This window comes from Eptatretus burgeri, chromosome 2 (genome assembly GCF_056783735.1).
Source record: "Eptatretus burgeri isolate ZD-2024b chromosome 2, Ebu_testis_v1, whole genome shotgun sequence".
NCBI lineage: Eukaryota > Metazoa > Chordata > Myxini > Myxiniformes > Myxinidae > Eptatretus > Eptatretus burgeri.
In genome coordinates this window covers 18,927,837-18,952,836 of record NC_140962.1, presented here as the reverse complement: position 1 = coordinate 18,952,836, position 25,000 = coordinate 18,927,837, and the positions used below count along the sequence as shown (strand labels likewise).

The window sequence follows — 25,000 nt, the reverse complement described above, 5'->3', positions numbered from 1 at the left end:
GGTGTATTTGACCATCTTCCAGGTTACGTGGCGGCAAAACGGGACGGAAATTCAAAAATCTGTCCGGTTAGATACAAGATAATATTTTTTACGATCATAATCAATAAAGAGTTGCCGAATATCTTGTAGAATGGCAGACTAGATAGGTTTTGAAAATGGCTATTTTTATAACTTACGTGACCTCGTGACCTTGACCCTGACCTTGACGTTGTGCAACACTCATCGACTTCTACCCACATACTAAGTTTCATCAAGATCGGAAAGAAAAATTGTTGACGGACGGACATTTGGTCCGGCTTTATTAGGTCATCTCGGTAGAGATGACCTAAAAAGAGGTTAGAATAGGAATAATAGGGAGGAAAGGAGAGAGCATCGGGGAGAGTTGGGGGTGGCGGGTGGGAATGAAAAAAATTCCACCATTTTTGTTAATAAAGTAAATAGTTGAGCTTATCATACTAAAATACGCAATTTGGTGTCTGTCTGTCTGACTGTTTTTTGACCACGATACATTCGGTCGTTATTTATCCAATCTCAACCAAACTTGACAGAAGGACTAAGGGTCACACGATGGAGGTTGTAGCGACCTCATTTGCCCCCCTCCCCAAGGGGGTGTTCCACCTTGGGTGAAGTCAGTTAAGGTGTATATTCATATTCAGATAACTAATGGTGGCGTTCTTCCAAGGCCGCTTCTAATAACAAAACTAATAACAACAAAATGATAATAGCATCTATCTATAATTCCAGCAATCTGTGTGTGTGTGTGTGTGTGTGTGTGTGTGTGTGTGTGTGTGTGTGTGTGTGTGTGTGTGTGTGTGTGTGTGTGTGTGTGTTTTGTCTGTGACCGCTGTTTCTCAACAACCGCTGGTCCGATCTAATTGAAACTTGCCAGGTATATTGCTGGGGACCTGAGGATGTGCCTTTTCAAGGTTTGATATTAATCGGACAAGTGCTTCCCAAGTTATGGCCATTTATTTACCAAACCAATGAGAAGACACGTTGTTGCATGGGCGTGGCCGATGGGGAAGGGAAGCTCAGCCGCGTTCGCCATTACGGGTTACAACATACAGACTTCTGGAGAGTGATGACTTCGTGTATTCTAATAATTTCTCGATTTCTTATGTGCATTTATAGATAAACACAATGCCCCAAGTTATGATCGTTTTCATATTAGCCGGTGTATAAATTTCGGTAACATCAGAGGGCTGGTATGCTCCGAACTAGGAAGTAAATTTTTTTCTCTCTCTTCTCTTTTTGTTTTTCCTTGCCACGACATTGCGAAAAGGTAAAATACGTTGGCGCTAATTGAATAATTGGGTATTAAAACTAAATTGCGAATAATCGTAACTGCGAATAATATTCGAACTTCCGGGCCACGCACGTACGGGCACGTGAGAGCGAAGAAACGGCCTGCGTGGTTGTTGTTTGTTGCTCGCGGTTTGAATATTTTATTTATTTATTTTTTTTTACGGGCACGTACTAGTCATATTAATGTTATTACAAAATAATATTAATACTAATAATATCGCCCCCCCTCCCCAAGGGGTTTTTCCTTCTTGAAAAAATGCAGTGTTTGCGTGTACAAATAGCTTATTGTGGCGTTTATTGGTGTTTTTAAAGAGGAAGAAGAAGAGGCCTCAAAAAGGTTAAAAAAATAAGAAAAAGATTATAAACCACAAACATGTATGATTACCTCTTTAAACAGTTGCATATACTGCTGTTTAACACTGAACTGAAAGAAATCTGAAGGAATCCCAATATCCATGAGGCATTCTCTGCTTATCGTGTTCACCAACAGAAGAAGACCGGAGACTAGATCTACTGTATTCTGTATACCCCAGAGAGGATAACAACACGACCCTTCCTGTCACTCCCGTAGGGAGTGGGTGTACTCGCACAGCAAAAGCCAATTAGAAAATGTATCAGGAATAGATTTTTTTTTAATATCTTTTAAAATAGATATCTTTTTTTTGAAAGAGCGTATGTACATCAATTATGGGTTGACATCACATTGTCATCCCGATTTCAAAGCACAAATTCATTTTACAGAAGTCCTGCTGCTGATTTTCTGCCTCTCTGGTGGAAGCATAACAATGCACTATTCAACTACACTACATGGTCAGAAGTATGTGGACACCTGCTCGTCCAACATCTCATTCCAAAATCATGGGCATTAATATGGAGTTGGTCCCCCTTTGCTGCTATCACAGCCTCTACTCTTCTGGGAAGGTTTTCCACTTGATGCTGGAACATTGCTGTGTGGATTTGCTTCCATTCAACTACAATAGCATTCGTGAGGTTAGGCAGTGATGTTGCACGATTAGGTCTGGCTTGCAGTCAGTGTTCCAATTCATCCCAAAGGTGTTAGATGGGGTTGAGGTCAGGGCTCTGCAGGCCAGTCAAGTTCTTCCATACCGACCTCGACAAACCATTTCTTGATGGACCTCGCTTTTTGCACGGGGGCATTGTCATGCTGAAACAGGAAAGGGCCTTCTCCAAACTATTACCACAAAGTTGGAAGCACAGAATCATCTAGAATGTCATTGTATGCTGTAGCGTTAATATTTCCCTTCAATGAAACGAAGGGGCCAAGCCCAAACCATGAAAAACAGCCCCAGACCATTATTCCTCCTCCACCAAACTTTACAGTTGGCACTATGCATTCAGGCAGGTGGCGTCTCCAGACATCCACCAAACACAGATTCATCCGTCGGATTGCCAGATGGTGAAGCGTGATTCATCACTCCAGAGAACATGTTTCCAATGCTCCAGAGTTCAATGGCAGTGAGCTTAACACCACTCCAGCCGACGCTTTGCATTGCACATGGTGATCTTAGGCTTTTGTGTGGCTGCTCGGCAATGGAAACCCATTTAATGAAGCTCTCGATGAACAGTGCTTGTGCTGACGTTGCTTCCAAGGTCAGTTTGGATCTCGGTAGTGAGTGTTGCAACCGACAACAGACGATTCTTCCGTGCTATGTGCTTCAGCACTCGGCGGTCCCATTCTGTGAGCTTGTGTGGCCGACCACTTCGTGGCTGAGCTGCTGTTGCTCCCAGACGTTTCCACTTCACAATAACAGCACTTACAGTTGACTGGAGCAGCTCTGGCAGGGCAGAAATTTGACGAACTGACTTGTTGGAAAGGTGGCATCCTATGACGGTGCCACGTTGAAAGTCACCGAGCTCTTCAGTACGGCCCATTCTACTGCCAATGTTTGTCAATGGAGATTGCATGGCTGTGTGCTTGATTTTATACCCCTGTCAGCAATGGGTGTGGCTGAAATAACCGAATCCACTAATTAGAAGGGGTGTCCGCATACTTTTGGTAATGTCGTGTATATACACATCTTGAAGAATGAAGTTGTCTTGAATAAACTGACATGTTGATTTGTACAGTGGATGGCATTAAACCCAAGATGAGACCAAGGGTTGACTTGCTGTCAGGTATAAAGTACTCCCTAAAAGATAACAGGCTGTTTGTGGCTGCAGAAGATGTAGATTAAGCTTGCGTAATGGTGGACAATAATAAGCTTCCATAAGTTAGGACAGGGTTCCAGACGGTAATTCGTCTCCTACCAGTTTCACCAGAGGGGACTGTAGGGTTGCTCTCCATATGTCCGTCCATCTGTCTGTCTGTCCATCTGTCCCACCAGTGGTTTTTCAGACTTTTTCCCCCCATATCCTTTAACATATTCAACTGAAACTTGGAGCATGGCTTTATTATGATACATTACACAAGTTCGAGTTTCAGGACATTTCATTATTTTTCAGTGATGCCCTTTTTGGACTTAGAAAATATCACATCGGTAGGGGACATGCATTGCAACGCAATTCTCGCTCTTGTTACCTCTGCCACCGAAAGTGAAGGAGGTTATGTTTTCACCCCTTTCTGTCTGTTTTGTTTGCTTGTTTGTTTGTTTGTCTGTGTACAGGATATCTCAAAAAGTTGTGGACGAATCCAGATGAAATTTTGTGGACAGGTTCAGTGTGTGACAAGGACGAACTGATTAGATTTTGGTGAAGATCCGGATCCATATTAGGTGACTAGAATTTATAAAGTGATTCTTCACCATTGAGAGATAGGACCAAAAACGATATAGTCCTGTATAGATAGCATGATCTTTCAAAAATGTAATGGGTCCGATATGCTGTTGTGGATCAGGCATTGTGTGGCGGAGGTATGCGCTCTACCGAGTGCACTTCTGTTTTTTTTTTTCTGAAATAATCAGAATCACTCTAATTTAACACAGGTGGAGGTCAATTAACTTGGTGTGTGATTTTGAAGGTGATTGGTGACACCTGAGCTAATTTACAATTCCAATCATAAGGGGGGTGGACACTTACCCAACCAAGATATTCTAGTTTTGTATTCTTCATTAATTTTGTGAAATTTGTATAATTTGTTTTTCATTTGGAAGTTGTGGGTTACGATGTAGAAATAAAGGTGGGAAAAGTCTGATTTAATGCAATTTAATTCCAGGTTATAAGGCAAGAAAAGGTGAAAAGTTTGAAAAGGGGATGTTCACTTTCTGTAAGCACTGTATCTATCTATCCAAAGCAGTTTTCATCAGATTATTTTTCACGAGTTTCATCCTCTACATGTGTGCCTGCAGCCTGGCAGGCCAGCCGGTGTCCACTCCTTCATCAAGCTCTCATTAGGTGTTCCAGCTTGTTGCAGCGTGTGCCAACAGACTGTGCGTGCCCATGGTCGTGTGTGCCGAGGTTTGTTATCTTGCATGAGCATAACTTCTCAAGTTAACCACAAAAATCGTTTCAGATTATCGGTAGTTATGAAGTTTGGTGTGAAATCTTTCTCGAAAAATAATGCAAATACTGTAATTACTTTTAACTGTGGTTTGTTTGCGGCTAATAATTATTTTGTTGCCCTTTGTGCTGCTATGATGAAAAAGACCTCGTTTACCTTGGAATAGACATAAGGTACCTGTAGGTGAAGTTCCTCAGTCAATGGGTAAAGATCTCATTTGTACTACGTCGATGTCTCGAGCTATGCTCACATTGTCACGTTTCCCAGTGGTTATGGATTACTTAACGACATCGCCTGATTAGTGCTTATCTTGTTCGTCTTAAGGTCATGACTCGTGTGTTTCTTTTTCAGTTTGCAAGTTTGTGTGCCACAGCCAATGTGTGGTTAAGGTAAGAATTTTTGAAACCACAGATATAATGTGTGATTAAGTTTAACCACAATCAATGTAGGGTCATGAAAAAAAGCTTCATCTTGCTGCCACTTTTCTTTCGAAAAGCACGTTTATTTTTCAGTTTTATGTCATTTCGATCTGATGAGAAGACCAGGGAGTGAAAAGTGAGGAGTTGGAGATGTAGTTTTATTTTTAAATCAGGTTTTGGGGAAGAGTGATGTGCGGTAACTCCCTGGCCCTACAGACACCCGGTACAAAAAAGGGAACGTGCACGGTGGTCATGAAAGTTTGGAAAAGGTTTTCCTTTTCTCTTCCATTTTTTTGGAAGAGAAAAAAGGTTTTCGCTGATGATGGTTTGGATCTCAAAGTCTTGTCTCTTCTGCCATTCTTCAGCGCTCCCATTTAATGTGATGAATCTTGAAACTAGCCATCTGATGATTCCAATAAAGAGTGGAGTACAGTTATTTAGATATTACAGTCGTGGATAATATCAGCATCTCAGGGAGATGGGGATGGGCCAGGCATCTGCCTGGGGGATGGCCAGACGGAGGCCCCTGGAGTACCAGAGGAAAGTGGATGCAGCGACGCGCTGCTTCGGCGCATGCTCCTCCCATACCTGACCTGACCTGATGATATTTTCTGATGTTGTTTCAGGGTGCTTAAATAAGTAAATAAACCTTATTTTAATTCCAAGACTTTTAATTAATATTTCAGCCTGGTGTTGGCTTCGGGGTTGGGTGGCTGGCTTGCGACCGAAGGATCCTGAGTTTAAGCCCCCTGCTGTCGTTGAATTAACACCAGGTGGGGTTGACTCGGCCTGTCATCCTTCTGAGATTGGTAAAATGAGTACCAATGTACTGGGGTAATAATCATTTGGGGTGACCTGCATTCGAGTGGTGACCCATCCAGGATTGTACTCCCTATGCACCTTTATGGTGGCAAAGGAATGAGAAAAAAAAAATGAAGATATATTTTCATGTTTAAGTCACTTTTTTCCATTATCCCAAACTTTACCCTCTTCTGTTCTTGCGTATGGCAGCTTGGCTTCTGGGTAGCTGTCATTTATTGGAAGCACAGCTGTGCTGCTGATGCGGTGCCCCTCGAGCAGTACACTTGCACTCATTCTGCCAACCTCAGAAGGATGACAAGCCGAGTCAACCCCACCCGGTGTTAATTCGAACTCAGGATCCTAAGATCCTAAGCCAGCCACCATAACCATTAAGCCAACACCAGGCAAAAACTTTACCATTGTACGAGTAGAAACAGCTCATGCATATCTCGAGTCAATTCATCGCTCTTGTCATTTCTAAATAGTTATTGACGTCAGGCATGGTTACCAATAAAATCATGAATGCAGTTATACATTTTAAAAATAATTACAAAACACATGAGAGAGAGAGAGAGAGAGTCAAAGCTTGCAGGCTTGTAATGAAATCAAGATTGTTGCTAGTGATTTAGCGAGTTTTACACAACTCTTCACAGATGGTCATCGCTGCAGCACGGCAAAAATAATGGCCTCCCAGAGAATCGTTAAAGCACCCAAACACACAATTGGTGAAATTTTTTTATCATGAGAGATCTGGACTGTATGGAGAGAGCGGTTGAACTTCTCGGTCAGTCTTTGCTTGTCCAACCACCCTCAAACATAAGGACATTTGCTTTTGCTTAATTTGTTTTCAGAGAAAGGGGAGTGATGGTCCTCTTATCGGGTGAGACGGACAAATGACCGTGGAAGAGAGGAATGCCAATTTAATTAATAGATTCATCGTTAATCTGACGGAGCAGTCATTTTGGATAAAATATTTTCCCGTGAGAAAGATTTCAAATTTGTTTGAGTGTTTCTTCCTGTTTCCTCCCAAAGGTGGTGACTCAGTGTGTCCTGCCCATGGCATTCCACCTGGTCAGTGCTGCTTTAGTTGCAATCCACCTTGACCAACATATTTCCACCAACATTATTCATCTACACATAAACAGTAAACCCACATTACTGGTCTACATTTAAACATCCCACCTTCATTACTGGACTACACACAAATATCACATGATTATGACTGAGCTTCAGTCAACGTCCATACTTATGGTCAAGGGCTGCTTGTTCTCAGCTCTTCTCAGATAAATATTATTATTTTTTTATTTCAGGTTACTCCTACAAGTGGTGTATCTTCTGAAACGATCAAACAGCAGATGTGAGTGATTTAGATGTGTCTGCAATCTCATTGTTGACTTTGTGCACCATGTGCAGCTTATTGCGACTCGTCTAAGAGCAGAAATGTCTTGCGCAATGTAGACTAACTCGTCCGACCTGTCTATATCTTGCAGTGGAAGCCATCAAGAGCCGGAGGGGGATCAAGCAACGAATCATAGTTGGGATGGTGGCCCGTTGTTCCACTTGGCCTACGTTACAGAAAGGATCATCTGCATCATTTTTCATGAGAACTGTCCTGCTGGAGCATACCTTGAGGCCTTGCGTGATGTCGCTCAAATGCTGCTGTCCAAGCATGGAGAAAAACACCTGGTACACGATGCAGGAGGCGGATAAATCTGTTGTTTATGTGTGCTTGATTTAGGTGGAGAGGTTGAAATGCTTAAGATCGGTGGGAATGACTTGATGGTCAGACAGGGAGGTATGATATTGTGCAGATACTGGATGGGAAATAAAGGATGTATTGCTGATCACACGAGGAAGTTTTATTTATTATTAAAATGCCTTGCTTTGATGTGTGTTATAGCATCGCCCTCCGACGAAGCGAAACAAAGCAATTACGTACAAATGTACAAGGAAACTCCGACACACAAAAGTACCATTTGGCTCATCAAGCCTGTGCTCTATCTTCATGCCAATGCTTTGAAGCCCAAAGCAAATAGCTGTGCAAAATTTACGAAAATGTACGTCCTTCATCAGAGACAGACACCGAACGCGTTTTGGCTGACTCGGATATTAAATGCTCTCCCTTGCGGACTGGAGCTGCACATGATGGAACAGATTATGAGACGTGAGACTAAAGAATGACACAGTTCTTTTTTGCTTTGAAGGATGAGAGGGGACAAAGGGGTCAGCACGCATCTTCTGCCCGGGGTGGTTGAAAACCCACTCCCAGGCCTGCGTGCACGTCTCATTGTGGCACATGGCAAAAGGGCCTCTGCCCATCATCATCGAAGTCTTGACGAGCCACCAAGTGCAGTGATCGATTGCAAACCTCGTCTGGCGGCCCTGAGGGCGACACATGTTGACGGTTACCCGCCGACCATGCGCAGCGACCATAGTTGCTGTAATCGAGGCCCGGCACCCGTCAATAAACTTGACGAGTGACTTGCGGCCCAACCGATCCAGGCGAGCCAAGCGGTCAAGGACTGCAGTCCGTTATCAAGGGAGGGATGGGAAGGAGGAGTCACAGAGTTAGGGGAGACCCCCATCGGGCGGCTGAGGTTGCACCTCACCGTCCTTGAAGGGGACCCACTCCCACGGAACCAGTCGGGCCTCGACAGACAAGTAGGAAACAACAGATTAAGGAAGTATCAGAAAGCTGATAAGCAAAACACTATTAAACATTAAAGTCATGCTGAATGTTCATCGGTTTGGTGCTAACTTGCTCTCATGTCTCACACCCACAGGTGATAAATCTTTCTGAAAACGATGTTGATTTAAGACAGATGAACCTAAAGGTGAGCAAATGCTGTGCATCTCCAGAAACGACGTATCAGGTAACATATCGTAACATATCGTATCAGGTTACGGAACATATTGACCCCAACTGTCCAATCATGTCCAGGATACAGCAAGAGCTTTCTCTAACTCCTAATGAGGATTGAGGAATCCTCAATAAACATACAGGATCTATACAGGGTGGCCCAAATGTTAAAACGGAATGCCAGTATCCATGAAAGCCAATGTCGGTATGTGCTGTGCGGACAAGATAAACAATGGAATTTATCAACCGATAGTCGATAACAGTATGTTTACCACGGTGGAAAACGAGGTGTGGCTGAGACTCCCAAGCAAAAGTCTATGCGATAAACTGTAACTGATTAACTGCAACAATTATTTAGACATCGTAATTTTTTCAACTGAATATGTCACAGCATTTTCATTAATGCTTTGCAATTTTGCTGTGAATAGACAAAAGGGTTGCCAAGTGAGATCTCAGTGTTGTCTAACATAATTATTTTTGCTCATCGCAGTTAGCTGACTTTTCGGCGACCTTGAATACGCGATTCCAAATGTGATTCGTAACACATATAGATTGTCGGCTCTGTGATGGAGTAAACGCTTGTCGCATTGCGCTTACCGGCCGGGTTTGAATCCCATGACTGATCAGCAGAAACTTTCTGCAATATTGCAGTGGTGATCTGCATGGGATTAGAATGCTCGCCTTAGAAACGTTCACAACTTGTCGTGAGTGCCCCATGCCCTGCCATAGAACTTATGGGACTCCACCAGCAGCATCTTAATGATGCAAAAGTGGTGGTATTTGACCATCGCCCTCCTCCTTACAGCCTGAACCCTAAGCCTAACAGCCCCAACCCACATGCACTTCACATTGCTCCAAATAATAACTTTTCTTCCCCCTCCCCCTCCTCCACAACTCTCCCACCTTCCCTTTGTTCTTCTCCTTGCTCTTTCTTTCAAATTCGTTTTTCTCAATTTACACAACTGCACCTACAACTCCTCGCCCACCCAAACCTGTGTATGTCACATATATATATATATATATATATATATATATATATATATATATATATATATATATATATATATATATATATATATATATATATATATATATACAGCTTGAAAGTGTGGATGCTATACAAACAATCTTCTAAAGTTTCCTGTTTTAATTATTTATTTTGAATTTGTACTCTTATCCATAATGTACCAAAATAACCGACGTTGCACATTCAGTGTTGAAATTCCATTCGGATAAAAGACCTCGAAATGTGAATTTCAGTTCTTTACAAGAATGAATTTTTTTTGGAGACGAAACAAAAAGAAGTCCACTTGGTCTCGTTTCATGATCATCAATATTACATCCCTCGGATAAATGAGATAAATCATGAGAGTTGTTTTTGGCAGGTTCAGGATGTGTCCTGGCCAGATCGACACGCTCCACAGATTAGCCAGCTCTGTCTCTTGGTGAAATACATGAACACCTGGCTGATTTCCGACCCCCAAAATGCGATCATATTGAACTGCAAGGTAGGAAATATGAGGCTAAGAAGGTGTGTGTACTTCCTTGTGAGACATGAGGTGAGAGGTTGAATGGATTGTGTGTGTGTGTGTAGGTTTAAAGAGCATGTACATGAAAGTTCAATAAATGGTGTTTGTGAATTTTGTGAGTGTGCATGAATCACCGGTGTTTGTGAGGGTATTATGGATGGTGTGTTTTGTTTTTTTTGTATGTCCCAGGGTCACTGGGGCAGTGTTGGCACTGCTGTGGCAGCTTACATGTCTTACAATGACATCTGCAGCGGGTAAGACCAGCACAGTGACTGCACTCGCACTCTCCAAGCACCCATATCTGGCTAGGCCGTAGCACTGTGTGGACAAAGCTGCAACCTGCAATACTAAGTTACTTTACCCATATCTGAACTTTATGTTACTTTACTACATTGGTGTCTGACAACTACTCGGATATATCTGACCAAACTAGAAATCTTTCTTCTTTTGTTTAGGAGTCAGGAACCATTGGACAAGTTTTCTATGAAGAGGTTTTATGATGACAAGCTCTCTTCTTCTTTGCTTCCTTCCCAAAAGAGGTGATTGTGTCTATTTTCCCTGCTGTACTGAAATAATCTCTGCTCAGCTAAGTTTCAATGTGCACGAGGAAGTGTAATGGATGCTTATTTCATTGTTTGCAGGGAAGTTTAATTGTGTGCAATAACGTTGAACATTTCAGTGTGTTTCCACCCGATAATGTCCTTTTCCCTCTTTGTGTTTAGCCAAGTCAGGAATTTCTCATTATGGCAGCACAAACACAGTGTAATGACTAGAATGGCACTTGGTGGAGCACGTACCACTGCCAGGCTGAACAGTTTACTTTTTGTGTCCCACCAACAGCCCAGATCTGGATCAGAACCAGAATCTCATCAGCTTGTTCTTGTCACCTACTCACTCATCCACCTAGTTTCATCCAAATCCATCCACAACCTTTTGAGATATCATGCGATATATCATTTCTGGTCCGTCTCTCAATGGTGCTGTTTTTGCGTATGACAGCTTGGCTGCCGGGGTAGCTATCATTTCATGGAAGCACGGCTGTGCCGCTGATGCTGTGCTCCTCCACCAGTACACTGGTACTCATTTCACCGACCTCGGAAGGATGACAGGCTGTCAACCACACCTGGTGTTAATTCAGCAGCTCATGGGGCCCAAACTCAGGACCCAAAGATCCTAAGCCAGCCGCTCCAACCACTAAGCCAACACCAGGCTTTCTCTCAATGGTGAAGAATCTTTGAAAAAAAATTCTAGTATCTGGATCCGGATCTTCACCAAAATCTAATCAATTCGCCCTTGTCACACACCCAACCTGTCCACAACTTCTTAAAGATATCCTGCTCACAGACAGACAGACAGAAAAAAAGAGGGGTGAAAACATAACCTCCGCTCACCTTCGGTGGTGGGGGTAATAAGTATAAATGACACCACCGTGAGGATTTGGACATTTGCTGTAAGTAAGAATGTGGCAATTGTTCTGTGTTGCTGTGTGCCAGGTACCTGCAGTTCTTTGGAGATTTGCTGGCAAAGACATGCAAAGTGAGAGAAAAAGCCATGTGTGTGCAGTTAATGATACTTCGTGGTGTACTTCCAGTGGGTACAGGCAAGCCAACTTTTATATTTTCACCAGTGTTCACACACTCACCAATCCTCACTCTTTCAACAACCTTGGCTCCAGTTCACCAACCCTGATGCTCCCCACCACCCCCAATCTCAACCTGTTCCACAATATTCTCTCTTGCATAAATACACACACCACTCTCCACCTTGACTTCCTCAGCAACAGCTATGCTCTTACCAAGTCCCATACCTTCCCCAAAGCTTTACACATTCACCTGCGAGCCAGGGAGAAGTATTATTACTTAAATATATAACTTTGATAAACAATGGGCATATTGACATCACTATAAGGCACAGAGCAATTTTCTGTACTGGATATGTTTTTATGCCTCAGTATGTTTGACTTTGCTGAATCTATACACAAGGATATACATTAAGGCAGGAGGAGGCCTTCCGGGCCCCTGGCCCATCATGCCGATGTGGCTGGTATCCACACATTATTAAATTAATCTCTCAATTTACTTCACTATCTTCTTTGTTTACCATAATGATTACGATAATTTGAGGATTACAAAATCTGACAAGATACATTTTTTTCCCCCCTTGTATTCCCCAATAAAAATGCTGGGGCTAGCAGGATAGCTTAAGGTATGCACACTTGCTTTTGAGCAGTCGGGCCATCGAGCCTGGATTTGAATCTCAACCCAGATATAGACTGTCACCCTGATATTTCATAGGCAGAGCAATTCAACAATGTGTGTGTCATCCGTCAAAGGACGTTAAGCCGGAGGACCCGTCTGCCAGCACTGATTGTTGGTGGATTAAAGAGTAAAGATCAGCACTGATTAAAGAGTAAAAACATCAAATTTTGCAATAATTTCTGAGGAGCTAGTCATGTTTTGTCTCTGGGAGTACCTGATTGGCTGCGAAAAGCATTTCATATGATGTGTTCCACAGCGAATCAGAGACCCCCAAAAGAATGATATGACTAAATCCAAATATATTACACAGGTATTTAAAAAAAACTCCATTTACTACTTAACAGGGCATTGAAAAAAGTATCAACATGTGAAGTGATGTATTCAATAATCAATCTTTTCAGTCCTTCACAAGACCGCACAACATTTACAAACCTACACAAGGCCATTCAAATTGCAGAGTGGAGCACAAGCTGGAATGCTGGGATCAGCTCCCCAATATTAGGGAAGGCCACACATGCGTTTTGCCGTATCTGCATGCCACAACCTTGGCTGCTCAGGACAGAGCCGATGATGATGATGATGATGAGACTGATGATGATGATGAGAATACCACCTCATTGTTATTCTCTAAAATCTGGGAAAATGGTCATAGTCACTTGCCAAAGAGATTAGGTCAATCAGCAAGATTCTTGAAATGAGTGTGGAGGTCTTCTGCTGTAGATCTGATGCTTTATAGTGATCCCAATATCACCTGCACTGGATCATATGAAAGGTAGGGGTGATTCCAGCAGATCCAGTTGTTCAAAAGGAGATTGTTACTTGTGCCAGGGTTAACAGGTTGTGTGTATTTGTCTGTTCGGTAGAGTGAGGAAGTTACCAACTAATTGTGAAAGCTTGTCAAACAGTTTGACTCCACTCTTTACGAGATCTTTTTTCTGAGATTTAGGTGGGTTGTGATTCATGATGTCCTCAATAGTTTTGATGCTGTTTGTTCTTTACCTGTGGCAGACTACCTTTAACAAAGCAAATTCCAAAATATTTGCACCCACTGTCACTGTTTCATTTTCTGACTATTTTGAAGGTCACACTATTCAAATTCGCTGAAATCGGGAATTTTCTTCTCATCACCAAATGTGGACATATCATGCTCTGATCGTCACCCAAATATTGTTTTTTCTGGAATTGTTTCTCCGGGTAGAGTGAAAAATGTTTGGGTGACTCGGCACACTCACAAGCCATGAGCTATCTCGCCACTTTAAGAATCAGAATAACTTAAAAAAAAAATTCTAATTTCGTATCCAGATTCGGATCTTCACCAAAATCGATTTGATTCGTCCTTGTCATACACCCAACCTGTCCAACAAATTATCAGAATCCGTCTACAACTTTTTGAGATATCTTGCGCACAAACAAATAGACGGGGGCGAAAACATAATCTCCATCCATCGCAGATGGTAGAGGTAATAATTGGGTCAAAATGTCAAAGGACAAAGTCACAGTCGATACAAATAGCCCTGATTGGCCTGTCTGCCGTGCAGCGCGAGACAACCGGGTTTTTAAATCACCTCCATGTTTATTTAGTTATTTACCATTTGAGCCATAACTCATAACATAACATGTATCTGTCGAGGCCATAACTCTTTCTTTTAATTTTTATTTATTTATTTATTTTTACCATTTGAGATTTTGTTATCAAATTATCAAGAAACCTTTAATATGATAATATCGAGAACACTAGTTAATAAAATTTGTTTTCGTCAAGCTTAGAGTACAAAGAGGATGTGGACAGGCTTTGCATTTTGAGCTGCTTTGTAGATTTCTTTTCTTTACAACATCGAGGCTTATGGAAGAGAGAGGTGACTGCATGAACTGACAGTGCGGCAGCGAGGCAACACTTGGACACAGTAAGCTAAGGGAATGAACAAACAGGAAAAGGGTTGAAAACATGGTAACCTGCAAGTAAGTATGTGGAGTTAGGTTGGGTTAATGGGAGTAAAAAATGACTGTGGGTAAAGACGGGATGGCGTGAGATGACGGCCTCTGCTCAGGATTCCGACAGTCCCCCTGCTGGGATTTTCTTGATTTTTCCATTTGTGGAGGTGATGAGTCAATCAAGCATGGCATGTACAGATCCACTTTAATTCTCAACACACTAAAAACAAAAGTGGGAGAAAAATTAACTTTTTTGCCACATTTTGAGCAATTCCTGGTGAGTGTGCCGAGTCACCCAAAATTGTTCACCATTAAAACAGCAGCAAGCTAGAAGGGCACTCGGTAGAACGCATACCTCCGCCCCATAAAGCCTGATCCACGAGAACATATCTGGCCCAATACATTTTTGAAATGTCATGCTACATATCCTTTTTGAGCCCGATCTCTCAAAGGTGAAGAATCACTTGAAAAATTCGAGTAGTCGGATCCGAATCTTCACCACAATCGAATCAATTTGTTGTGGTCACACACCCAACATGCCACAAAGTTTCATCCGAATCCATCCACAACTTTTTGAGATATCGTGCTATATATCGGTTTCGCGCAATCTCTCAATGGTGAAGAATCACTTCAAATATTATCAGATCCGGATCTTCACCAAAATTGAATCGATTCTTCTTTGTTACACACCCAACATGTCCACCAAGTTTCGTCCGAATCCGTCCACAACTTTTTGAGATATCAGCACACAAACAACAAACAAACAAACAGGGGTGAAAAAACATAACCTCATTCAACTTCAGTGGTGGAGGGAATGACTTGTTGAAACGATTTCAGCAAAAAATGATTTGGGTGACCATCAGCACATGAAACCATCATTTCGAAATTAAAAGAACACATTTTGGCAAATTTGAGTTTTGTGACCTTGACCTTCAAATATTCCAGACATGAAACCATTCAAACCTTTAGAATGCTTTGGATTTTTCTTCGTTGAGAGTAGTCTTCTTTAAGAATCATACTCCAATATAAACCCACCTGAACCTTATAAATATAGCTGTTAAGAGGAACATGATTCGTTTTTTCACTGTGCCTTTCCTAAATTGCCCACATGGTTATGTTTTTGAGTACTTATTCATCGCAGCTGCGAGTTTTACCAGGGCTCTCTGCATGTGCTCAATAAACCTAAATTGCCTGCGATACACTATGGTAGGAGGCAGTCTGGAAGGTGTTGCGGCTTTACCAAGTGCAGCTGACTCGACTTCAACTTACTTCTTGGTCCTTGTGATGGAACCAAAAGCATATGAGAGTTAAATGTTCCCTTGGAGCCCGTGTCATGTGGCAGACATAACACTTCATGGTCGTGTGCTGCATTCATATTACTCTTCAATGTCGTTTGTGAAGAAGTTCTGAGGTCACCCTTCTTGGAGTCGATTGGTGTGAAGCTGAGTGGTGTTTTTTCTTTCACGCTTGGCCTAGGCAGACGAGCTTTTTCTCTCGGTTGAGCTCTTGTTGAAGCTTTTGGAGAAATTCCAGTTGGTTTGAGTTGAAGGTCCTCCTCGTTCGGATTATTATTTTTATTCTCTCATCATGTCGACGCTGTATTGTGAGCTTTAGGAACAAGTAGGCAATTGTGCTGCGGCTGGCATTCTTTGCTGTATGATTATTATATGAAACTAATGAAGGAACAGAAGCAGCAGAAGGATAAGATTTTATATGTTAGTGATTCTTTCTCAAACAAAAAAAAGGATTCTGCTGCTGCCACTGTGAAACAACGGCTGATGTCTCTCTATTTTGGCCAAATGGTGAAGATGGATGCTGGATTGGGATCCCAGAGGTTGTGGGTTCATAATCTAGCTGAAGGTACCAGTATTTAGGATTTGGATCATAATCGTCTGAAAGCCGAGCTAATCTCAAAATAATTACCATGCCAATATCTAATTGTTGATAGAAACCCATGTGGCTCATTAACAACCTCAGGGTGGGATAATCTGCCAGCCTCACCTGGTGTGGTTTACGTATGATGCTCGTCCACTCATTGTGGTTGAATTATTCCCTTCCTTTAATTGTCATTGAAGGTCATTCCTAATGAGTAATGACGATGCATCCATCCATTGTACTCTTATCCTGTACTTTCCACTTCACGAATAATCATAAAACACTGCCACACTTAAGAGGGATGCACTTTTGTTTAGAATGGATGAGCACATTACCCATAGGGCGACTGCATCACCCCCTACAGTCAGTCACACACACACACACACACACACACACACACACACACACACACACACACACACACACACACACACACACACACACACACACACACACACACACACACACACACACACACACACACACACACACACACACACACACACTAGCATGTTACTGTTGGTAAGCTAACACATGCAATTCTGACAACTCCTCAACAAAAAAGTCTCACCCTCCCCCTCCCCCTCCCAACCCTAAGGCATCATTCCCCTACCACACTCAAGCCTTCAACACCCCCCTCCCCAAAACCTCCACCTCCCCCTTCCATTTGCAACAGTTCCCATCTTTACTCTCACCCTCCTGCCGCTCATCAAAGCAAACGGGCATTCCCACGTCGAAACAGAGGAATATGTAACACTTTCTGCTCACCTATCATGCCATCACCACTTCACAGAAACCCGTAACAGTCAGTCGCCTGTTCAACTCACAATTGGAAGAGAAAATAGTCGGAAACAATAGCAAACCTGCGCAACCTTCGCAGTAAAAGCTCTGCTTGAGCGATAGGGTTCTACAGGGTAATTCGAATTGGTTATCAATGATAACTTCTTAAGTTCTAAGGGTTCTAAAAAGGGTACATATTTTAAGGGGTTCCTAAATTGGCAGCCATAGTCGAGAAATTGTGTGTGTAGTCAGGCAAACTGTCCAACCAATGGGTGGAACTCGCACACACGCATGGACGGACGATGGCACGGCTCCTTTTATAGGATAGATTCCTTCGAACAAACAATGGAATTTCCAAGTAATGAAACAAACGGTCATACTATTCCTTTCTAAAAAATAGCTGTCAGTCCTTGAAATCGTTATTTTTCCACTCGATGATAAACAACCATTGGAGTGAAAAACATTTCATTTTTTTCTTCTTGTTGTTCTTATTATTATTGTTCTTCTTCTTGTTCTTCTTCTTTTTGCTCTTATTGTTCTTGTTCTTCTTCTTTTTGCTCTTATTGTTCTTGTTGTTCCTGTTCTTCTTGTTCTTCTTCTTGTTCTTGTTCCTCTTCTTCCTGGTTGCATCCTTACTGAAACACAGCTGTGTTGCTGATGTGTTGACCATGTACATTTGGGCAATAATTTGCTATTTGGCCAGGGTGCTGGCACAGAATGGCCTCATCTTCAAGAGACCAAGGGGTCTTTGACATCCATCAGTGAATGCTAGTTGATGGGACATCTCGCTTAACATCCCTCAGACACAGGACACACTCGTTGATATTATGCCCTGCCACTGAAGCTCCGACCGGCAGTTTCTTGTTGGGTCGGAAATCGAACAAAGAGTTCAAAGGTGAATACACCTTTGAGCTATCCTGTCAGCCTCCTATGAACAGTAAGCATAACCAATCATCAGGCTCAGAGTAAGCATCACACACTATATATTCCCAAAAGTATCGGGACATTATCAGGAAACGTGCAGGATTATTACTTGACAGTGGTTTATTTGCGTACTAACCTGGGTGTTAATCTGCATTTTGCAACTAGCATGGTTCAAATCTTGCCCACTAATACTTGTAGCAAAATATTTGGTCGATATAATAAGTTCAAGATTTTGAGGTTCCTCTGACTCAATCTGATGTTTGTAATCTTAACATTGCTTGTCCCGTTTTCACCATTAACACAATCAATTACTTTACGTATCCTAAAGACATCATCCCACAAATTAGTCATCTCACCCTATGGCACCCAATCAGCATTCCACATTGGAGGCCAGTCAGCTCTTTACCCCCATGGTACCTTCTCCACAACCGAGTTTCAATACTCTTGTTCACATTTATGAAGAACATTCTGCTCGTTTGTGTCAGCGCGATGGGTATACACATGCAGGTTGAGATGTCCCAATACTTTTGGTAATGCAGTGTATCTTGTGCATCAAGCTCAAAACAGAACGTCGGTTCTTCCAAAGCACTTTATTTGGCGAGGTTAACAATCCTGGATGGGTGGCCAGTCCGACGCAGGATATTCAACTGAGTGTGCAGGGATTCGTTCAGGGTGCCGACGACAGCTTGCCTCCTTTTTGGGAAGGACACCGTGAGATCTTTAACAACCACTAATGCTAGCAGACGGGACATCCAATTTAACGTCCATCCGAGGGATGGCACACACATTTATGGATCCTTCATGAGAAACACTGGCATGGCAGTTAATATAGTCGGGATTCAAACCCAAGATAGACAGCTCAGACGCGAGTGTGCGTACCTCTTGGCTATCCTGCCAGCCCTACTACAGCGTATGACCATATCCAAATTAGGTCATTTTTCTTGACAAGTATCAATTCATCTCCCCACCTGGCCAATGACAAGAGGCATCCTCTTCAGCTAAAGTTGGCATTTTAGTTTGTCATTTTGTTTATCATTTTGGTTATTTTTCACTCCCTGTTTTGTACATTTTTTTTTTTTGCATCTATTTTAAACTCTTTTGGCTTCTCTCCTACCCTTTGTTCCTCCAGGATGTAAAGTCTTCCTGAGAGTGTTCCAAGGTCTTCAACTTTTGCACACATCTCCTGTTTAGTAAGTGTCTCGATACGAGTAAGAAAACCTCACATTGTTCAGCTTCCCTACATTTAACTGCCTGTTTGTTTATTAGTGAATGAATGAGTGCATATCTGACAGTGATTGCATTATGAACTTGGGCTGGTTGCATAATTACTGGGCCATGATATTAGGGTAGGATTGATAAATTTAGCCTGTGTGTACTGGCACACATTGCTCTGTTGCTCGGAAAAAAATCCTCATGACTGGACAGTTCTCTGTTTATTGGGCAAATGGGAATCCAAATTTAGCATTCCCCTTTCCCACCCCACCCTTTCCACTGTTCAAATACCATTCCTTTAATATTGAGACTAAAATTGTAATTGGATTATGACCTTTGTTAGATCTGACGGTGGCACTGCAGTTGGAGCACCCACTCTGAGTCTGAGTGGTCAGCAGTTTGATTCTGATCATGACAGAATCCTATCAAAGACTAAAAAGAGGACCAGTGGACATATAGCTTATCTGGGCTTTGGCCTAATGTTGTAACCCAAATTTGGTGGCATTATGACTGGTGGATCTGGAGAGGAAGGTTTTTGAAGGAATTTACTCAATTTTCCCAAAAAACTTTACCAAGCCGGCCATTTTGACACACTTCCGGTCACGTAATCAACATGACCTCCACAATTAAACATCCCTATCCTAGCCTGATGTTGGAACCCAAGTTTGGTAGCGTTCTGACTGGTGGGTCTGGAGAAGAAGATTTTTGAAGGAATTTACGCGATTGCCATTTTGACACACTTCCGGTCACGTGATCGGTGTGACCTCCACAATTTAACATCAGGGCCCTGTCCTCATGTTTTAACCCAAATTTGATAGCACTAGCAGAGTACTCGCTCTATGGGTGATCTTGTTCCAAGCATGCAACACGTTCTTCTGATGCATACCTTTATCTGGGCGGCGTATCGGCAAGTGATATCCTTGTATAGGAAAAATAAATAACCCAGGTTACGTGCATGAAGCAAAAACGTACCGACTGCTTGCAATCCAAAACACGTCACTGTACTGGTAAACGTCGGGATAGGAAAACTGTACTGTAAATGCTGTAGACTTGTAATACCCTCCCCCACCTGGAGGCCGCACTACATGATACACATTTACTTAGAGAATTTGTGTCCTCCCCCCACCCCCACCCCCTCACTCCCCCAAGACTTCTGGCAAAGATAAAAACACCCCATACATTAATTGGGGTCATGCTGATTCTCTGTAGAAAGTCTGGATGTAATTGGGCCAGAACTGTAGGAGGAGTAGCGTGACTAACAAATAAACCCACAAACACTGGTCCGTGAATTATCGTCAGGATTCTGTCTGGTGGGTCTGGAAAAGAAGGAATTTACGTGCTTTTTCCCAAAAATTTACGAAAACGGCCACTTTGACACATTTCTGGTCATGTGGACAGCATGACCTCCGCAATTTCACCTACTTACCCTGGCCAAATGTGGTAGCATTCTGACTGGTGGGTCTGGAGAAGAAGATTTTTGAAGAAATTTACTAAGTTGGCAAACAAGTTCAACAATGCATTGTTTGAAGAAACAATACAGGTTTCATCCAATGACAACACATTATTGTAAAATTGATAGTTTTAATGCTGAATGTCACATTTTATTTGGATGCAGTTATCATGCTGGAAAAGTCACATGATTATCTGTTGACTACTTTTCCTGCGTGCTTGTTCGGCACACACACACAATCACTGTCCCTTTACCCTCTCCTGTAGCATTGTGCCAATGGGCAGCCCAGAAGGAAATCTGTGCGTGGGTTTCTCTCCCGGACTCAACCTACAAGGAGACATTCTGGTGAGCGTGAAACAGGACCACCTCACCGTGGGATATCTTTATTCCTGTAATCAACTACAGTGGAAATGCAAAGTTATTGCATTACATTATTTATGCAACTATGTGCTTTCATCCCAGCCATTACCACTTCACAAGTGCATTGTTTGCATTTGTGTTTCCTCATTTTTGCTGAGCTTCATAAAAACCTGTCTCTTGGTCATATCTGTCGGAGTCACAGCATCATCCTTGCTGAAAACTCTTTATGCTATTCCTCTCGATGAGCAGGTCAAGTGTTTCTGGGCGGTCTCAGAGTCTGGCACATGGGAGACACTGTTTCAGGTCCAGTTCCACACCGGTGCACTGCACAAGTCCTCTTTGGTGCTTGGAAAAGCCCAGCTGGAGCATGCTTATAACGGTGTGTAACTGTTTGCAAGATACACATATTACTGCCCTCACGCACAATTTCCGTCGATGTACTTTCATAACATTTATGGAGTTTTAGACATTGAAAGTTTCAGTGGCATAATGGTTGGAGCATCCAACTCTGAGCCAGGGAGGTCAATGGTTAGAATCCTGGTCTGGTCATACCATGACTTTAAAAATGGTATGTGCTTCTTTCTTGCTTGATGATCAGCATTTAAAAAGAAAGAGCACAGACAAACATCCATGGGTTGGCAACAACCATGATGGGCCTCATGGCCTCCTGTGTTGAAGTGCCTTGTAAAATAACTCGTATTAAAATATATCATTTGGCCTAACATGAGATAATTTGCCACAGCACCGACCCCATTAATCTACCCCACTACCTCAACCTGTAAAGTGTGTTACCCAAAATTTATCATATCGGAGGACCAAACAAAGGAATAGGGATGTATCAGCACAAGCAAACACTGATTTGAGGAACTGCAACATTATGTATACATGTGTTTTTAAAAACATTTTGCCCTGTATGTTTCAAAGGTTTCATCACACAAGAGACTCACCATCTCAGATACATTTCGACCCAACAATAAGCTGCTTCATTCATTTCCTCTTAATGCTTATCCATTGCCTCCCACCCCCCTTCCTGTTTTCATTAGCAACTTATTTTCATGTATTACACACAGTATGTTGTCAATGAAAATAATATGTTTCATCCGAGTTTGTCGCTCACCTCAATTTGTATGGTAACTGAAAGCACACACAGCACTCTTCGTTCTAAGTCGGTGGACTTTTATGTCATGCTAACAACACTTCTATTGATTTTTAAAATACTGTCGGACCCCGCTATCGCGGGGGATGCGTTCATGAAAAATGCCGCAAATGTCAGAAAAATGGGCATTGGATTTTTTTGTTTGTTTGAAAATATACAATTTTACATGGTCTAGGCTCATGGAAGAGAGATGACACCGAACAAATCAACACACAACATAACAAAGGGAACAGCAGGAGAAAGGGGAAAACACCAACGGCAGGGTGGAGAGAGAAAGTAGACGAAGATGGACAAACGAGGGAAGCAGCTAACGATGAGGGTAAAGGGAGAACGCAAAGAGTGGACAGTACCGATACATAAACAAAATTGTGTTTGACCAGTTTGTGATTTTGTTGAGGTCTGAGGAGAAGCAAGAAACTGCTGCCTGTCTATCAGAAGGATTAGAGATGTCAAAGCAGAGAGTGGAATCATCAGCAAAGAGATGGAGGATTTTCCAGGGAGTCAGCGATCTCATTGAGGAAGATTAGGAATAATATGGGGCCGAGAACACTGCTTTGTGGTACGTCAGCCTTGACAAGGAGAGAAGATGAAGGGGTTCCATTGAGAGCCACACGTCGTCTACAAGAGGGGATGAGGTCAGTCATCCAAGATGAAAGGGTTCCATTGAGAGCCACATGTTGTCCATGAGAGTGGATGAAGTCAGTAATCCAAGATTGACGTTGGCCTTGTATGCCACAGACAGAGAGTTTGGAGAGAAAGGCAGGATGCCAGATTGCATCGAAAGTTCGAGATATGTCTCGAGAGAGGCCCTGATCTCATGTCTGATATTGAGGGCTTCCATCCATTGTTGGGAGATCGAAGCAGCATGTCCAAGGTCGAGTGACCTTGTCCAAATCAGAATTGGTGATTTGAGATAAGGGTGTTGGAGAAAAGGAATGGTTTTATGTCAACTCCGATGATGGATTCCATGACCTTGCTGATGATTGGAAGAACAGTAAGCTAATTGGGCTGTGGTTAAGGGGATCTGATTTTGAACCCTTTTTATGTAATGTTATGATTTTGGCTGATTTCCAATTTCCCAGATGGATATAGGAGACCAGTCCTGAAATTAATAAAAATATAATTGAATACATGAAGCGTGAATGTAGAAGCAGGTCACTGACCCGCGAATACACGGGGCTCGCGGATAGCGAATAGCGAGGTCTGACAGTACAGAATGTCTTTACCGATAGTAGACAGAGGTTATATTTTCACCTCTGTCTGTTTGACTGTGGACAGGATATCACAAAAAGTTGTGGACGGATTCGGATGATATTTGGTGGACAGTTTGGGTGTGTGACAAGAACAAAAAGATTCGATTTCGATGACGATCCGGATATGGATACTGGAATTTTTAAAGTGATTTTTCACCATTGAGAGATGGGGCCAAAAAGGACATATAGCACGATTCTTCAGAAGGTTGTGGTCGAGTTATAACAAAACTTGGTGAATGAATCGGTTAGGTGACGAGAACAAGTCGATTCAATTTTAGTTCAGGTCCGAATCCAGATCCGGCGTATCAGTGGGATACAAAACGTAAACTGTTCAGCCTGGCAGAGGTATGTGCTCTGCAGAGTGCTGTTCTCGTCGTTAATGGATTCCATCATCTTACAGTTTGTTGTCTTACATTGCCTAACAGTGTGTTTAAGGATTTAAGGTGTTAACTGACAAATACCCAATGAATCGTTATTTCCCTTGTGCATTTGAGCATTACAATGTTCAAATTTATCACTTACTCTACCGGTCAAAAGTTTTAGAACACCCCCATTTTCCAGTTTTTACTGAAATTTAAGCAGTTCAAGTCCAGTGAATAACCTGAAATGGTACAAAGCTAAGCGGTAAACTGCCAGAGGTTAAAAAAAAGTTTATGTTACCAAAAACTGAAAAATAATGTAAATTTCAGAGTTGTTAAAAAAGGCCCTTTTCAGGGAACAAGTAATGAGTTAGCAACTGCAGCTGTTCTGCAGCATTGGAAGTAAATTAAGCCATTAAAGTTGATGCAAACAATTCCTACAGGTATCCAAACTTTTGTTGATTAGTTACAAACCCTTTGTCTGTGTAAAAGTAGTGTTGGAACAGACTGTGTTGCTACACCCTCTGAAGCATTATTTGGACAATATTTCACTGCAGGAAGTAGTATATTATTCTCATAATGATGAGAAAAAGACAATTAACAAAGGAAGACAGACAGACCATTATAACCCTTCAAAGTGTAGGTCTTTCTTTAAGAGAAATTGCAAAACCAGCCAAGGTGTCAGTGAGTACAGTTTGCTACACCATTAAAAGGCACTTGGAAACTGGAGGAAACTCTGACAGGAAGAGATCTGGCAGACCCAAAGCCACAACACAATCAGAAGACAAGTTTCTGAGAGTCAACAGCTTGCGTGACAAGTGGCTCACAGGACAGCAGCTTCAAGCACAGCTTAACACTGGTCGAAGTAAGGAAGTCTCAGTTTCAACTGTGAAGATAAGGCTTCGAGCTGCAGGTTTGACAGGTCGAATGGCAGTAAGAAAGCCATTGATTGCCAAGATGGAAAAACAAGAAAAAGAGGCTTGCCTGGGCCATGAAGCACCACCAGTGGACTCCTGAAAACTGGAAGAAGGTCTTATGGACCGATGAATCAAAATTTGAAATCTTCGGTT

General features: G+C 42.3%; 1 protein-coding gene and 1 long non-coding RNA gene across 7 annotated transcripts in view; one reads left to right on the top strand and one right to left on the bottom strand.

Annotated features, from left to right (window-relative positions):
- LOC147031516 (uncharacterized) overlaps positions 1-25,000 on the bottom strand; it is a 245,143-nt gene that overhangs the window by 123,175 nt on the left and 96,968 nt on the right. The window lies entirely within an intron of this gene.
- Positions 1-25,000, top strand: part of LOC147031517 (tensin-3-like) — a 132,957-nt gene that overhangs the window by 31,280 nt on the left and 76,677 nt on the right. For all 5 annotated transcript variants that reach the window (XM_085864396.1, XM_085864386.1, XM_085864381.1 and 2 more), the window contains 13 exons: positions 4,611-4,719; positions 5,114-5,151; positions 7,015-7,053; positions 7,293-7,339; positions 7,473-7,668; positions 8,766-8,816; positions 10,228-10,350; positions 10,561-10,625; positions 10,827-10,910; positions 11,865-11,971; positions 19,270-19,330; positions 21,069-21,147; positions 21,412-21,541. In XM_085864396.1, coding sequence (XP_085720522.1) covers positions 4,611-4,719; positions 5,114-5,151; positions 7,015-7,053; positions 7,293-7,339; positions 7,473-7,668; positions 8,766-8,816; positions 10,228-10,350; positions 10,561-10,625; positions 10,827-10,910; positions 11,865-11,971; positions 19,270-19,330; positions 21,069-21,147; positions 21,412-21,541 — 1,129 coding nt within the window. The remainder of the gene's footprint in view (positions 1-4,610; positions 4,720-5,113; positions 5,152-7,014; positions 7,054-7,292; positions 7,340-7,472; positions 7,669-8,765; positions 8,817-10,227; positions 10,351-10,560; positions 10,626-10,826; positions 10,911-11,864; positions 11,972-19,269; positions 19,331-21,068; positions 21,148-21,411; positions 21,542-25,000) is intronic.